Genomic DNA, 17,142 nt, shown 5'->3' on the forward strand with positions numbered 1-17,142 from the left:
TGCCAAAAAAGACCACTTACGTAAGATGATGGAACTTGAGGCACATATTCTCCAATTGGAGAAAAAGCACGACAAAGTCCCCCAAACATTGCGGCGAGAGCTGGCGAACGCTTAAGTCCCCCTCCACCAAACAGACTAGGAGGAGGCCCTCCAATGCTGGTGGGCATCTAGGCAGACAGTGTATAATAAGCACGGGGTTAAAATTGGCAAGCTGCATTTCTGGTTGGCCATGAAGGACGCAGTCACTAGAATAATCCTCGAAGTTTTGCACAAGGCAGGCTACCCTAAATGCACGTCATGAAATCACCATGACCTTTGCCGACTACTATTGCACACTGTACGCATGCCACCCAGTGGCGTAACAAAGGCCCCTGCAGTGTGGGGGCCCCCGAGCTCCAGGGGGCCCCCTCAGGACAGTTCCTGACCTGAGAGCTATGGAGTAAGTCCAGAAGGGAGCCCCTCCATGCACTTTTTAGGGGGCCTCCTCCTGTTTCGTTATGCCACTGAAGCCACCCTAGACTGCCCTGTGAGTGGAATGCCCCATACCTGCAGACATACCGCTCCCTTGGGTGTCAAGATCGAAATGCAACCTAGTTGACGAGCCCATAGCCCGGGAAGAAATCTAAAAGACAATATCAGACTTGAAGTCCGGCAAATGCCTGGTCCAGATGGATACTCCATGTAGTACTAAAATACCTTTCGAGAGCTCCTCTTCCCCCCAGCTCCTTAATCTATATCTCAAGGCGACCTGGGAGGGTCACTTCCCGAAGAGTTGGATTTCACCATCCTAGTTGTCCTCCCCAAGGCTAACCGACTACCCATCACTGCAGCTCCTACGGGCTATTTCCCTTATTAATAAAGAGGTCAAGATCTTTGCTAAGATCCTCGCCAATTTATTTGCAAGAGTAATACCAACACTGATCCATCGAACCACTGTGGCAGGTCCACATACTAATAAATGGAGCGCTATCAGATCACTCCCCCATTCAACGGGGCACTCAACAGGGCTGTCCCTTCTCACCACTTGTTTTTTGGCCTTACAATAGAACCCCTGGCCAGCCTAGAGCAATGAGACACCAAGACCCGTGTCTGGCAATGGGAAAATTCTACTGAATAGCAAATTGTGCTATACGTGGATGACGTCCTGCTCAACTTGGCAAACCCCCACCTCACAGGGCCATGATGCCTTAAGATCTTTGACTTGTATGAGCAAGCATCCAGACTGCGAGTAAACAAAGGTAAATCACTACTGATCTCAATCAAAGGAGACGCCACAGTCATGTGAGGGTCCTTGTCCACACCGATAAAAAGACTCAGCTTCAAATGCTTATGCATACTCATTTCCCGCATGCCGGAGCGGACATGGAATCTTAACCTGGTGACCCTTCTCAACACCACGAAATCAAACATTCACCGATGGTTGTCACTACCAATCAATACACTTGGCAGAGTGGCCCTTTTCAAAATGATGGTCTTACCCCGCTATCTTTACTTTTCTCATAGCTCCTGCAATGGACTGGTCAGCGAAAATCAAAGAACCCAATTTCAAAGTGAGGGTGTGCCCTCGGAAACACGTCTGGATTTGGGGGAAATGGTGGGACTATGATGGTCTTGATTTCTTTGACCTACACAAGTGACTTGCATATTGTTCATGAGGGGACACAAACAGAATGTGTAATGGTGCCGTTTTATGTTTACATTTTATGTTCTCACCAATACAAACTAATAAAAGTGTTTATAAAAAAAATGTGCCCCTTGCTCGTGATTTAATGATGTTTTAATCTATTTCAATTCCCTTCTCTCGATTTTATGGTTTTCCTCCCAATTTTTAGGTCCAGCCTGGGCAGCGTATGCACTGCTGCGAGGCATGCAGTAGTGGAGTATGGCTTTAATGCCCTGTCTACTCTCCACCCATATTTTTAATTGGCTTTTGTCATTGTGCTTTGTAAACGCTGGTTACCGAGTCGTTATTAGGCTCATTAATCCCTCCTCGGTACCGCCTTATTTGCATTTTTCACCAACCTCCCATGGCGACTGGCCTTTTTACTTCTGTTGCGACACGGTATGTCTTATTTAGTCTGTAAGCACTATTTTTTTAATGAGTTTTCCGACTGCAGGCACGGCTGTTTTCCTCGCCATGCCCGCTTTCACTTGCAAGCAGCTCCGGACAATAGCAGGCACTTCTTTGAAGTGAAATAGGTTTTGCATTCACAAGAGTTTGATCTATTGCCATTGTAAATGACAATAGCTTAAACTCTCGTAAATGCGAGACCTAGTGCATTTCAAATGCTTGTTATTTTTGTCCCGCTCAAGGGGCATTTGGGTCTCACCGTGATTTGATTGAGGAGTTTTATGCTTCAATGCCGACATCAAGAATGGCTATTTTCTCTCTCTATATTTATCACCTTGTTGTACATGTGCACCTCCCGTGTACCAACCTGCTCTTTTTATTTAAAAATTAGGTCCTCGTACTTCCATCCACGTGCACTCATCATGTCTGTCTACAGCCCCTCACCAATACAGGAAACATTTGTAACCATTCCAAGGTGACCAATGTGAGACATCTTCAGGAGACCACAGGGAAGGCAGGGGCAACTAGGCCACAATATGAGAGTAGAGGCCTTTTACTACTGCAGTCTCGGGGCCTATCCTACTCTGGCACTGCAAACCTGGCCATGGAAAACCATTTCCGCACTTGACTCTCAGTGGTAGAGGAGTTGAGCAGTCACAGGATCCTCGTGGAGGTTATGGTACAAGTAAATCAGGCTCAAGAATCAATACCATACCCCCAGCAGTGCAATAAGATCACTGTCCAGTTCAGTGCATCTCTTTGTGGAAAAGACAAGTTCCTTCTTATAAAGAGCACATAGAAGTCCTCTACGCATTCAATAATGCATGCATACTCAATTGACAGGTGTGAGTCTTTGCGCTTTCAGGGGCCTCTGCATACTAATCCAATAACCCCTTCATGGGTTCTCCCTACTTTGCGTTTCCCCCCTCAGGATTAGAGTTTGAGGTAAGGTCTATAGATACAGCTTGTACTAGCCCACAGTGCATCCACCCTCTCTTTAATTTTAGCACTCAGTCACTCTGGCTTAGGCCCTCTCAGTCTAGCACTCAGTTTATAGAAGCAGTGCCGAGCCACATTCAGCCCTCCCACAAGATTGGAATCACACCAGAAGCAGGATGATTTCAGACAGCACATGACAGTCTACCAGGGAGCTACGTAGTAGCAAGCTACCCTCGGTAGACCTCTTCCAGGTAGTTGGCTGTAGATCGTGGCTTCCTTCAGCGCGGTGGTAGTTACTTCACTCCCAGAGCAGCTCACTCCTACACTCCGGTGAGTACTTTGCACCTCTTCTTGGGCAAGATGGCCACATGCCTGCAGGTGATGATACTTCATCCTGGCAAGTGCTAGGTGATCTCTTCAGCATACAGTTCCTCGAGGCGAAGACGTGGATTCTTCATGATGCACCCCAAGGGCACCTCTCAGGTCACGGACCTTCCGGACTCGTTCTGACCTATTGACACACTTGAGCAGTCCCACATTTTACTAGTGGGGCACACAGGCTACCACCAGACGCTTATCCTGGCTTCAGTAGGCCTACCATTCGGGTACACACACTGCTTTAAGTGCCTTAGTAGCTACATTAGGGATAAGTGAGAAAGATTGCACTGCCCAGTCCAGCAGTACCACAATTCCTTTGGCACCCTTGTTTACTGAGTTTCTGTCAGACAAACTCTGCACCAGTGCCAATTACAGCAGCCCCTTTCACAATTAGTTCCTCGTGCAGGGTTGACATTGGTTTCCCTTACTCACAGGGTGGATGTCTTGGCACCCAAGACAGTCCAGTAATTCCTCCTTCAGATTCAGTTCGGGCTTCAATAAATGTCCCCTCACCTCTGGGGAGTTGGCTGTCAGTATTACACCACTCCTTGCCTGCTTGGTAGTCCCCGAGTGCTCTGCAGAGTACCCGCTCCTTAGTAGAAGAGACAACAAGGAAGGATCTTGGGCTCCCATCTTTATATTAATTTCACAGTCGGAAGATGTGTATTCCAGGTCTTCTTTCTTTAAACCAGATTTGGTCAGTTCCTTATCATGTGTCCTCACCAAAAAACAACCTTCAAAACGCAGCCTTTGTCTTCAATGCTGCTCTCCTAGCATGACAATCTCCAGGTGGAGAGCCCATCACAGAAGCACAAAGAGGTATGAGCAGACTGCACCCTACTATGTATGACCCCTTCTCACAGAGATCAGGAAGAGAGACAAGAACCTAAGCCCCATTAAAGGACTCCTTGCGGGGGCGTGGTCTCGCCGCGGACGATGTGAGTCGCGCATCGCTGAGGCTCCGGGCCGCCGCCGAGGAAAACAGCCTTTAAAGCAGTTGCAGTTGCAGTGGCTGCGGAGACGACCTAGCTGGGGGGGACCGGCTGGCCACTGGGAGCGGGCAGCTACCGGGCGCCTTGGAGACCCCTGGCTCGAGCTGTGGCGAGTCGACGCGGCACCTGAGACGAGGCACCGGCGGGAGAGAACGCGACCGCCATCTTTGATGCCCTGACCCGCCGCGCTGCGGTGGGACTGTGCCTGGCTGCCCCGGGAAGATTGTCGCCGGAGAAGCAACGCGGACGAGTGGCGGAGCAGCGGCAGCGGCGAGACGTGCGGGGCCGACGACGGGGAAGATCGGGCTTTGTGGGTGGGGACGGTCGCGGCCGCCATCTTGTGGTCCGCGGCTGGCCCTGGCCCGTAGCTCCGGCTGCCCGCCCGGTAGTGCCACAGAGGAGGTAGGCCACACTGAGGCCTCGGACTGGGAGCGGACTGCTGAGGCTGACTTGGGAGCATCCGGCGACATACACTGCGCCCCGCTGCACGCGTGGAGCTACTGTCGCGTGGCGGCGCTGCTGGCCCTGCTGCGGGTGCCCGGGGACCCTGGTTTGGCCTGGCCGGGCCTGGACCGGAGCATCGTACCGCTGGCTGGTGAGGAGACTGTGCCTGGGGGCGCCGGCCATCTGCGGAGTGCGGAAGCAGAGAGCCACCGGGAAGCCACGAGCAGTGCAGCGGATGACGCCTGCAACGCCCAGAACTGGTAGGCCGGGACCTCCCGGACGAGCTGTGTGACCGCTGGGGACCGGATCGGCGGCGGGGGCCCGAAGGTGGCGGCGGACGACGCGGAGTGTGCGTGTGGCTGTGGCCTGGCGGGCGCGGGCGGCGCCGGGGGCTGAGAGAAGCCGGCTGCCACCTTGATTAACCACGTGGGAGAGGCCTGGCCCGCACGGCGACTGGACGGGGGAGGCGATTGAGAAAGAAACGCACTCGGGGGGCGACTGGCCCCAGCGACCTGATGCCTGTGTCCTTTTGCTTGCGCCCCCGGACCTAGAAGTGGTGGACTAGCGCTGGGCTGGGTGAGGTCCGTTGCCGCGCCTTGGCCTGGGAGCCTGCTGGTGGCACGCGTTGCAGGCGCGACGGCCATTCCTCACGCTGGGTGTCGCCTCTGAAGTTACATCGCGGCCCTCGCCGGGGTCCAGGACGGCGAGGGAGCTTGAACCTGGAGTTGGCGGTGGATCCCGTGGAGGGGTGCAGTTTAGCGGCCGCATCGCTTCGTGGTGCTGTGCCGGGAGAACCTTCTACACTGCGGCGCCCTGCGCCACGACCCTGTCGTCTGCGCTCATCCTGGCGCCCCTGTGTTTCCGAGACTGGAAGGTCGGAGCTGGGCGTCCACCATACGACTGCGGGGCTTTGAGCTGCTGGGGGCTGCTACTCCCATACACTGAGAGGCCGATCCCAGGTGCGGCCACATCATGACCCGCACGAAGCCAGGGAAAGAGCCGCCGGCGACCCCCAAAGACGCCTCTGTCAAGGACTTGTGGAACAAGCCCAACACAGCATCGCAGAGTGCGGAGCCATCAGGGGCAGGTGTCTCGGCGGCCCCCGTCACGCAATCCTTCATGACGGCGTTCATGCAAGAACTTAAGTCAGAAATTGGGTCCCTCCGCACAGAAGTCCAGGCATGCGTGAAGGACCTTCGGAAGGATGTGGGGGAGCTGGGAGGCCGAGTAGATGACTTAGAAAAGACCCTGGATGCGCATACAGAAGACCAAGAGCACCTATGGCAAAGCTTGGCGACCTTGGAAGAGCAACATGTTGAGCTCCAGATCAAACAGGAGGATTTGGAAAATAGGGGGCGCCGGAACAACATACGCATCCGGGGGGTGCCGCCTGGGGCAGAAGGGGCAGATATTATGTCCTTCGTGGCGGACTTACTCCATGACATCCGAGGGGATGAAGATACTTCGCCGCCCACCTTGGACCGCGCCCATAGGGTTTCAGGGCCGATGGGGAGGCCGGGTCTCATCCCTGGCATCTTGAAACGGGTTCGTTTCTTTGTTGAAAAGGAAGCCATTCTAAAGGCAGCCAGAGGCAAATCCGAAATCCTCTGCGGGGGAAAGCCCATCCAATTGTTTCAAGACTTGGCCTCCACCACTCTCCGGCGACGTCGGGACTTCAAACCCATCACGGACAAATTGAGGGAGCTCAACATCCGCTACCAATGGGCCCACCCCTTCGCCCTCATGTTTCAGTGGGAGTCTAAACGGCGGGTGCTGCGCTCATACCGGGAGGCGGCTCAATTACTGCAGATTCCCGATTCACCACCGGCCAGCCCCTCGCGGCGCCCCCCCAAACTTAGAGTCCCGTTGAAGCCACAGTGGTCCACAGTGCGACGCCCTCGACACCCATCGTCGCCGGAGGGCAGCAGGGCCTCCCGGGACAAGCAGGACATTATTGAACATATCAAATCCCTGGAGGGCTCCTCCTCGCCGCTGGGCTCACAGGCCTCTGCCCTTAAATGACCACTACCATTGCGGAACATCCCACCTGATTGCAGCTTTACAACTGAGACGACTGGGAGGTGCGGCCGGCTGTGGGCTGCATCTCTCCCCCATTACTCGACGCCTTGGACGCCTCACTCGGAGGCGCACCGCCGTCTCTTCTACGGGGCGCTGCCTCCCCGGCTTGGGCGGCGGCCCGGGACGGACTCTCGACACATAGCTTAGCGGTTCAGCGATGGCGCACCCCCACTCCTATTTCTGGGAGAGTGACATCTCCGAGACAGCCTGTGCCGTGGTGCCTGGCTACTCTCTTGACTGGAATAGGCTCTTCCGGCCCTGTTGGCCGACTACAGGTTTCCATGGTTGTATTTGTTTTTATTTGTTCCCCTCAGTACCCCCTTTCATTCACTCCCCTTGGCGGGGGGGACATGTGTATGGGTGGGATGTTCATGCGGGAGGTGCCCTACTAGGGATTTTACGACAATGAATACCACCTCTCCCTGGAAGATTCTCTCTCTCAATGTGAAAGGGCTCAACTCTCCCAACAAACGACGCCTAATCTGGCGCTACCTGCTCCTACAGAATCCCGATATCATCCTCCTCCAAGAGACACACCTCCTCAAGTCGGATGTGGGCCGGATGGCGAACCCGCGCTTCCCCCTCCAGATCTGGTCCTCGGCTCCCTCGAAGACGGCGGGAGTGGCGATCCTGTGCAGGGCGGGGATATCCCGGGGGGACGCCAGAGTACATAGGGATGCTGAGGGGCGGTTTCTGCGGGTGGAGGTCCGGCGGGGCGCCCGCGCTCTGACACGGTGTAATTTGTATGCCCCCACTCAGGGTCAGGATCTCTTCTTGCGTAGGATAATCAGGGAACACCTTGAGCCAGTGACCACTGACCTCATAGTCGGAGGGGACTTCAATTGGGAGTGGGACGCGGAGCTCGATCGCTGTGGGGGCGCTTTCCACGGGGTGGGAGCCATGTCTGCGGCGGTGAAACGCTCCCTAACCGCCTTAAACTTAGTAGATGTCTGGAGGTATCACTCCCCGGGGCTGCGAGACTACACCTTTTACTCCCATGTCCACCGCACTTACTCCCGCATTGACCTCCTCCTCGTATCGCACTCATTGCTCAAGGACTCCGTCTCGGTGTCCCATTCCACCATCTCGGTCTCAGATCACGCCCATGTTGAGCTGCTTCTACGGGAGGGTCCTCCCCACCCACTACGGCCGCGCCGCTGGCGATTCCCGGATCACGTCCTTCGTGACCCAGTAGATAGAGAGGAAATCCAGACAGCCATCCTGGCATATTTCGAAGACAATGACTTGCCGGGGACCCCTCTCCCCCTTCTCTGGGACGCCTTCAAAGCCACTATACGGGGCACTCTCACAGCCTTGGCGGTCGCTCGAGCGCGAGAGGCCCAGCTATACGAGACAAAACTTACGAGGGAGATACAGGTGCTCGAGCAGATGGACAAGGAGCGCCCGCTGGCGACGCACAAGCGCCGCTTGGCCGTCCTTCGGGGGCAGCTCCGCGCGCACAGGGTCAACAAGGCTGAGCGCGCTCTGCTTGCACTCAAGCAGCGCTACTACGCGGGGGGCGACAAGGTGGGCACTGTTCTGGCACGACGCTTGCGGACGCGGGCAGCTACGGCGCATGTCGCGAAACTACAGAAGGCGGACGGGTCCTGGGCCGTTGCGGAACCGGCAAAGCTCCAAATGTTTCACGACTACTATGCAGCCCTCTATACTGGCGACTCCCCTGCGGCGGAGCTGGTTGCGGAGGCCTTAGACTCTTGCCACTGGGACCCGTTGAGTGAGCATCAATCCGGGCTTCTGGAGGACTCTATTACTCCGGCAGAGCTGGCTGGCGCCCTGCGCGACCTCCCGCTTGGCAAAGCGCCCGGCCCGGACGGGCTCCCGGTGTCGTTCTTCCGCGCCTTTTTGCCGCAATTGCAGCCGTACCTTTTGCGCCTCTTTAATTCCTTCGAGGAGTCGGTAGGGCCCTCGGCAGACATGGCAATGGCCGACATAACCCTCATCCCGAAACCCGGGAAGGACCATACGCTGTGCTCCTCTTACCGGCCCATCGCCCTGCTGAACACCGATTTAAAACTTTACACCAAAATCCTGGCTAAGCGACTTAGCCCTCACCTACCTAATCTCATTGAGCCCGACCAGGTGGGGTTTATCCATCAACGCCAGGGCGCGGATAATGTACGGCGTATTGAGCCTTCCCAACGATATGCGCAACACTGGAGGATCCCGGCCTGCCTGTTGTCGCTCGACGCGGAAAAAGCGTTGGACCGGGTGGACTGGACTTTTCTCCGAGCAGTGCTGCGGAAAGTGGGCCTGGGCCCTAAGATGGTGGCGCGCATTATGGCCCCGTATATTTCGCCGGTCGCCAGGGTACGAGTCAACGGCCTGCTCACGCAACCCTTCCCCATCTGTAGAGGCACCCGGCAGGGCCGTCCTCTGTCGCCCCTGCTGTTCGCCCTGGTGGTGGAGCCCCTGGCCATTATGATTCGGCGGTCCCCTGATATCTGCGGTATACCTCTTGGCGGAGTGCAGCACAAGATCGCTCTCTTTGCAGACGATCTCCTTCTCACCCTTTCCGAGCCCCTACGCTCACTGCCGGCGGTGCACTCGCTACTCCGAACCTACGAACGCGCCTCTGGGCTCAAAATTAACCATGCCAAGTCCTGGGCCCTCAATATTTCGATCCCGGCCGGAGAGCTTCCGGCGATCCGAGCTTCGGCCCCATACCAGTGGGCGGAAGCGTCAGTGCGATACCTGGGTCTTAACTTGACCCCAGACCTGGCCACTTGGACGCAGGCCAACTGGCAGGAATACAAAATCTCTGTCCTAGCTGATCTACGGGCGTGGAGGGCCTTGCCGCTCTCTTGGCTGGGCCGACTCAACACAGTGAAGATGTCGATATTGCCAAAGGTCCTCTATCTTTTTCAAACACTGCCAACTCCGATTCCGGAGCATCAAATACAGGGGCTCCAACGCGAGCTCAACGCATTTGTTTGGGGGGGGGGGGAAAACCGCGGATTTCGAATAGAATCTTGAGCCTCCCCCGGGATAGGGGTGGCCTGGCCTGCCCTAACCTTCTCGAATACTACTGGGCGTCGCATCTCCGCTGTGTCCTGGAGTGGGGGGCGTGGGAGAGTGAGAAGGTGTGGTTCCACATGGATAGGGCAGTCACCTGTCGCCCGCTATGGGACCATGCCTGGCTTCCCCGAGCGGCCCGCCATCGCAGCGCTTACATGGCCGTCCCTACCAAAACGGTCCTGGAGATCTGGGATAAAGTGGCGGTGAGTAGGGGCCTGACCACCATTCCATCCCCGCACACCCCGATTGCGCGAAATCCGCAATTCCCGCCGGCATGTCGACCACCCCACTTCGCGAACTGGACGGAGTCGGGATGCAGGACGATACGGGACCTGTTTCTCGGTGACTCTCTCAAAACCTTTGCTCAGTGCAAGCAGGAGTTCGGGCTCCTGGACGGTGACAAATACCAGTATATACAACTGCGTCACTGGATACAGGGCTCGTCCCTGACGCCGGCGGCCACGCGACCCTACACGCAGTTCGAACAGCTAGCGCGCGACCTCGGCAACTACAAGGGGCTAATATCTTGCATATACAAGGTGCTGCAGCGCTCGCACCGGCTGGACCCCCACCCATACCAAACGAGATGGCAACCCTCTACTGGCTCAGGCGTTACCCCTGCCCAATGGGCCCGGCTCTGGGGTGACATCCCTAAAATCTTGCGTAGCATTCCCCAACAGGAATCGGCCTACAAAGTAATGACCCAATGGTACTACACCCCTGCCAGACTTCACAAAATGTTCCCCAATTCATCCCCCCTGTGCTGGCGATGCACCCAGGCGCAGGGAGACTTCATACATATTTGGTGGACATGCCCGCTTCTGAAAATCTTTTGGAAAGAGGTCCTCAGCCATGTAAAAAAGGTACTCGGGTTCCCCCTTCCGGAGGATCCGCTGGTGGTCCTTCTGGGCATTAGACCAGCAACCCTGAGAGCCATGACTGGCCGCGATCGGCGCCTTAGCCTACACATGCTGGGCGCTGCAAAACAAACAGTAGCCCTTTACTGGAAGAAGCTGGAGTCGCCCTCCGTAAACGTGTGGTTTACTCGTATGTGGCATGTGGTGGCGATGGAGTCTCTCACGGCGCGTCTGCAGCTCCGAGACGCCAAATATAAGAAGCTCTGGAAGCCTTTGGTTGATTACCTGGGGCGGCTAGAACATGCTCGTCTGCAGCCGCCACGGCTTCGAGCCCTGAAGCTCTTTGATGACGTGCTACATCCCACTGACCCGGGGGGGTTCTGGAAACCCACGGGGGGTGTATAACATAAGTCCCTAGTGAAAGCGTGCCTGGAAGGGAGGAGACCTTGCTGTTAGCGGACTAAATCCCGTAGGCCCCCACCTGATGATGACAATGGAGCGCACACCCCTTCCTCCCCGCCACGATTGTTGCCCTTTGCGCTGGTTCACACCCCCTCCCTTTTCCCTGGTTCTGTCCCCCTGGTTGATTGGTCGTCGCATTGGCAATCCTTGATGCAGGGACTGGGGCGGTATCTCTGCCCTGGCATGGCTGCTGGATATTGGGGGTGGAGTGCTCAATCCCTAGTTGCTCTTGCAGTGGAAGGCCTACCGGAAGCCGACTTGCATAATGCCCTGTACATCATTGATGAAAGTTCTGGACTTATACAGCGCCTCTTCTAGGCGATATTCGCTATAATAAGTCATGACTGTTGCATTGCACGAATGGGGCGCCATTGCAGTCTTGCCCTAACGCTACCTGCCCGGCTGGCCCGTGACAATTGTGATATACTATTAGCCATGAGTTCCTGCCCTCTATGAACTGTTTATGCAGGGTTGCTGGGCGGGAGGTTTACTGAGGGCTCGACGCCGCTAAGGCGGGAGCCTCTGTGAGTAACTGTCTCTGTGGGGGCCGGGTTCTGGGCTATAGGTGATGTTACTTGTGCTCCTTTATGTGCCTTTGCTCCTGACAATGAGTAGTCACCCGCAGCCGGCCGTTATGGTTGTAGGCAAATAAGCTGTGTATGGACTTTTGCATGACCGTTAAAATCAATAAAAGTTGGTTAAAAAAAAAAAAAAAAAAAAAGGACTCCTTGCCCTAACAACAGATACTGCAGAGGCCCAGAGGCGCAACTAGAGCCAAATTTCGGGGGGGGGGGGGGGGGGGGGCTGAGCAAAAATTTCGGGGGGGGGGGCTGAACTTTAAGCAATAGGCAGAGTGGAGCTGCAGGGGCTCTTAGAAGGGGTGAAACAACAGCAAGGCCTCATTAACATGCAACTGGTCTTTTAAAGACCTGTGAAGTGCTCGGGTGCGGCTGCTTTTTTGCCCAGGAAGGTGTCTCATCCCGGGCTGCCACACACGACGGGGGGGGGGGGGGGGGGGGGGGGCTGAAGCCCTTTGAGTCCAATGGGTGTTGCGCGCCTGCTGAGGCCTCACCCTGAACTCCCTGCCATCTACCCAACGGCAGCTAAAGTCAGTAATTTACAGCCAAATGTATCAGGAATAGTCCTGGCACTTCTAAAGAAAGCATGTCTTCTCTTTCTTCACTATACCGTCTGGTTGTCCCCCCTCCCATCTAGGAGATGTCGGCAATACAAATATGAGGTCTCGGAAAAGTAACCTCTCATCCAAATTGTACTGTGGTCCAGGCTGTGAGCTTACAAAAAGGAAATTGCAAGCCTTACCACTCTTGCATGGCACGCAATCAATCCTAGTGCACATGCACTTGTACAATCCATGGGATGACAGTGTTCAGGATTCCGGGTTCATCCTGAGCAGTAGAACTTTAGATGAAAGGGCCTATGACCACTCATTCATGTCTCGCAGATTAAAGGCCTGTCACTATAATTTGCCAAACTCAGTATGCTGCCACAGTCGCACTCCACGAATGAAACCAGTGACAGGAATGTTAATACTCAGTGAGTATGAGGGTGTGCTTCTGGTGACAAGGTGCTGAAGTGCATTCGCATATGGCTTGCATGCTGTTGTGTGGGAGTGTTTGGATGGAAGAGTGTAGTTGGGTTGTGTAGACTACATCAGTCGTGTTTCAATGCTATGGTGAGGACCAAAGGTGTGCTCTTTCATGTTTTGTCCCAACCCCTTTGGGTGAAGTGAAGCAATATGCAGGGACAGACGGAATGGTTAGCATTAGATGCTAGTGTGTGGATGAATAGAAAGTGCGAGAGTGCAGTGTGGAAAATGTAAAAAAGTGTTTTGGGGTGTCTATGACAGACACCGCTCAAGCCATGTTACTCTAACATATAGCTGCTTGTGTGCAGGGTTCTTTGAGAAAACAGTGACATTACATGGGGTTGTACATGCATGCGGATACCTACCGTGTTTGAAGTGGTCTGTATCATGCAAAATAAAGTGCCTTGATTATGAAGCAAGGAGGGTGCTAGAGGTGACAGAGACCTGCTCTTGGAAGGAGCAATATTCCATCTCATACATGCTCTGGATCCTACACAGGGGCAGTAGACGGACAACTCTTAAGTATGAGCATTATGTAACTCATCAGGTATTTGCTTTTAAGGGTCTACCTTTGAGAGACAGAGAAGTGACCACCACACGTTCCCTCATTCTCCCATTTGTCAGTGCTTAATTCACATGTTGGTTGCTCATCTCCATTCAAGGTTATCCCTCACCCACTAAATGTGCTCTAAGATACTTTCCTTGTTGTATTCTTCACTGCCGAGGCCCACTGTAAACAGAGATGCCTTGGTGTCTACCTGAATTACACTACACACTTTGAACACTACCCAACACCACTAAAACTCCTTGGCACCCACTGTTTGCATGCATTTTATGCCCCTTCACAAACATTCACCCCTGATATGTCTATGCCCCCTAACACCAGCCTGACTATATGCACCCACACATCCAGTCCCCCTACACCGTGTAAGCTTCTATGCACCCTCTATGCCTCTCACTGATGCTACACCACTCACGCCTCTAACCCGACAGACACTGCCTATGCCCCAATGCTCACAAAGATCCAAACCTCTGCCAATTAGTACCATTTGCCTACCTAGGCTATTAATCTCCCCAACAGCCACAAACCCATCTTAAACCATGTACAAACTTTGGCACTATGTATGCCCCTTAACAGCCTATAAGGGGTCATTCTAAATGGTTATAAGCCTTCAAGACACTTCCCATTCTCCCTGATATCCTGCATGCCCACTGACTCTTCCTTTTCCTTTTACACCACATGTCCCTTCAGGGGGTCAACTACAGCCAAATTTCGGGGGGGTGGGGGGCTGAAAAAGACTTGGGGGGGGGGGGGGGGCTACGTCTTCCAGCCATAGGCAGAATGGCTGTAAGAGGGGCTGAAAACACAACAAAAGCCTCATTAACGAGTAAATGGTCTTTTACAGACCCTTGAGGTACTCTGGTGCGGCTGCAATTAGACGGACGCCAGCCCGCGAGGTTGTCACACACGACGGGGGGGGGGGGGGGGGGGGGGGGGCTGAAGCCCGGTGAGCCCAATGGGTGTTGCGCGCCTGTCTCCCTTATACCCCACGAATACCTGCCAACTAAATAAGATTTCACTGTATGAGGAAGGGGAGGGGTCATGGAGGGGCGAGGGTCCGTGCCAAGAACGACCCAATAGACACTTTTGTCCCCACCCCGATCTCAAGCCACATCTTCCAAAAAGAAGAAAAAGCTAGCTGGGGGCCCTTAAAGGACATCATCACTTCAAAGCTTCCGAAAATGAGCTGAAATCAACTGCTTACAGTGCTTTTCGGCTTGGTTTTCCTGCCACCGTGTGATTTTGGCTCCTCGCCGTGTGACAATGTGAAAGCGGCCGACATCGTGTTTCACACGGTGGCACTGTGTGAGTTGGCAGGTCTCGCCACAGGACCTGATGCCCTCGGTGCCTCTGCTACAAAGGCCAGCTAAGCTACCAGACAGTTGCAGACACCCTCTTTTCCCATCACTTAAGAGTACAGCAGAGGCATGGAAACTTCCCTCTAGAACAAAAATCAGGAGGCATGGCCAGACCTCTATATTTGGAACATAAGAGAATATAAAAGTAATAGCACCGAAAGAGCAGTGATGAAATCATAATGCGAAACATCATCAGAAATCACTATAAAGTTAAAGGTAAAAAACAATAAGGAGAAACCACAGGGTTATGTGTGAGGATGAAAAAAGAAAGTAATTATGTGCGAGGGTAAATTGAGAGGTCGGTACGGGGGTGTAGTTCCAGAGGGTTGTTTGGGGTGTTACACCACCCAAAAGCCTAAAACATGTTTTCTTTAGTAAATAGTTGGGTATAAGGGCTTTCAGTCGAGTATTGTGTAAACTGTCCGTCAGATTTCACCTGTGATTTGTACATGCCCATTTGGACAAAAACACACTCTCGTCTAAGTTTTGATGGCCTTAAAATATATTGATTAGTTTGAAAAATATTGCGTTTTAAGTACTCCTAAAATTCCGCATTCTTCTATCTTTCCACTGCTCATTAATCCCGCTTCTAATATAATTAACAAAATGACCCTGCGTGATTGTGGGAAATCTGACCTGCCCTCCCGACTCCCCCAACCAATCAATTATACTGACCAAGCTACGCCCCTCAATACGAGTCATGAGGAGTCACTGGCAATAATATGGCAGGATAAAATCGAGAATTCGACAATAGTTCTGGATATCAGTTATACACGATAAAATCAGGAGTCGCTCGTAAAGAAAGTATAAGAGTTAGAAAGACAGGTGCAGAACACAACTTGCCTTTGTACCTGTTTGTCTGCATCTGTTGGAGCTGTTTTTCCTTGGGTCAGTCCAGTCGCTATGAATGTTTGTTGACTCCAGTAGTGGCGGAAGGGCTCTCTTATGCGGACGCTCATGGGTCTTCGAAAATCTTCCACGGACTCCACTGGCACCAGCCCAACCAACACAGCGTGCAAGAAATACGTGCTGCCGGAGGGAGAGGCAGCGATAAAACAGCAGGTTCGGTAGTTCTGGGCAACCGAAGCAGATAAAGACGGCGAATGGCTACAAAAATCTGTTTGTGAGAAGGGGCAACCCGTAGTTCGCGCTATATTTGTTATCGCTCGTCTCCGTGATATTAGTCTTTCCACGCTTTTCTCTCGACTCCGAATTTCCTTTCTCTTGTACTTGCTTATCGTTATGAATCCTCGACAAAACAGGACCTTTGACTAAAATACAAAATACGAGCCACTTGTTGCAGGCAAGAATCCCCCTTACCAGAAGGATGAAAAAGAACCCTTTTAAATCCTAAACGTTATTTTCAAAGTGAAAAGTTTCACTCAGTTTAAAAACAGAAGAGTTAAATAATTGTCTACAAGGCCCACATAAACGGGTAGGGTAATTATCATATAATCAAAAGAAAATGTTCATATTTAACATATTTTATGACGACTTTATAATTGAGATACTATAGAATAGAAAATAGCCCAGCTCACTCTTGGCTCGAGACTTGGACCGGGGCTGGAAAAGCACTAGTAGCCAAAGAGCTGTCACACAAGAGCACAGGGTGACTAACCACAACTGCCTGCACAACAATTCCATCTCATGAGAGGGCCAAACAGCTTCCATAACCCCATCAATCAATCAATGGACACCTACCGAGCACCCGGCTACCTCAATAGAGGTGTCCCAGTGCTAGTAAAACGCAATGGAGAGACTTAGCGACTTGAGATACTACTCCACCTGACTGAAAATCCAGATTTGTAACGCCTTTCTGAACTCATTTTCCGTATCTAACATGCGTAGGTGATAAGGCAAGGCATTCCAAAGTTTGCCAGTCCTGACTCTGAAGGACCTTCCTCCCCCTGTTACATTTTAGCAAAAGGAGGGACATTGAGGAGGCGCTGCTGATTAGATCTCAATGCCCGTTCCTTGCGATATAGGCTAAGCCTCGACCTGCGGTAGCCGGGGCCTTTGCCATGGATGGCTCGAAATGCAAGGGTGAGTGCCTTAAACTCAATCCTCCTGGCCACGGGGAGCAAGTGAAGCTGTCTTAGGTGGGGGAAATGTGCTGGCGCAAAGGGACCGTACAGATGAGCCTTGCCGTCGCATTCTGAACTGTCCGTAGCCTGTGGGTCAGGTAGCTCTGCAACCCCAGGTAGAGGCAGTGGGCATAGTCTAGCTGGGAGGTTACTAATGCATGGACTGTGATCCTGTGGCTCTCTTCTGGCAGGAAGCGTAAACATTTCCTGATATATCTCATTTTCGCAAAACAGGCAGCGTAAATTTCCGGGACTTGTGCCGTGAGGGCAAGGT

General features: G+C 53.3%; 1 protein-coding gene across 4 annotated transcripts in view; it reads right to left on the minus strand.

Annotated features, from left to right (window-relative positions):
• LOC146811879 (sulfotransferase 1B1-like) overlaps positions 1 to 15,907 on the minus strand; it is a 368,180-nt gene extending 352,273 nt beyond the window's left edge. For 2 of the 4 annotated variants that reach the window (XR_014966788.1, XM_085618836.1), the window contains exon 1: positions 15,628 to 15,885. Coding sequence is in view for 2 of the 4 variants with exons in the window: in XM_085618836.1 (XP_085474962.1) it covers positions 15,628 to 15,743 (116 nt within the window). In the remaining 2 variants the exon portion in view is untranslated. Of the gene's footprint in view, positions 1 to 15,627 lie in introns of all 4 variants that reach the window. The other 2 variants (XR_014966789.1, XM_085618837.1) reach the window with 2 other exon arrangements.
• Between the last annotated feature and the right edge of the window lie 1,235 nt (positions 15,908 to 17,142).

Source organism: Triturus cristatus, chromosome 7 (assembly GCF_964204655.1).
Source record: "Triturus cristatus chromosome 7, aTriCri1.1, whole genome shotgun sequence".
In the NCBI taxonomy this organism is placed as follows: domain Eukaryota; kingdom Metazoa; phylum Chordata; class Amphibia; order Caudata; family Salamandridae; genus Triturus; species Triturus cristatus.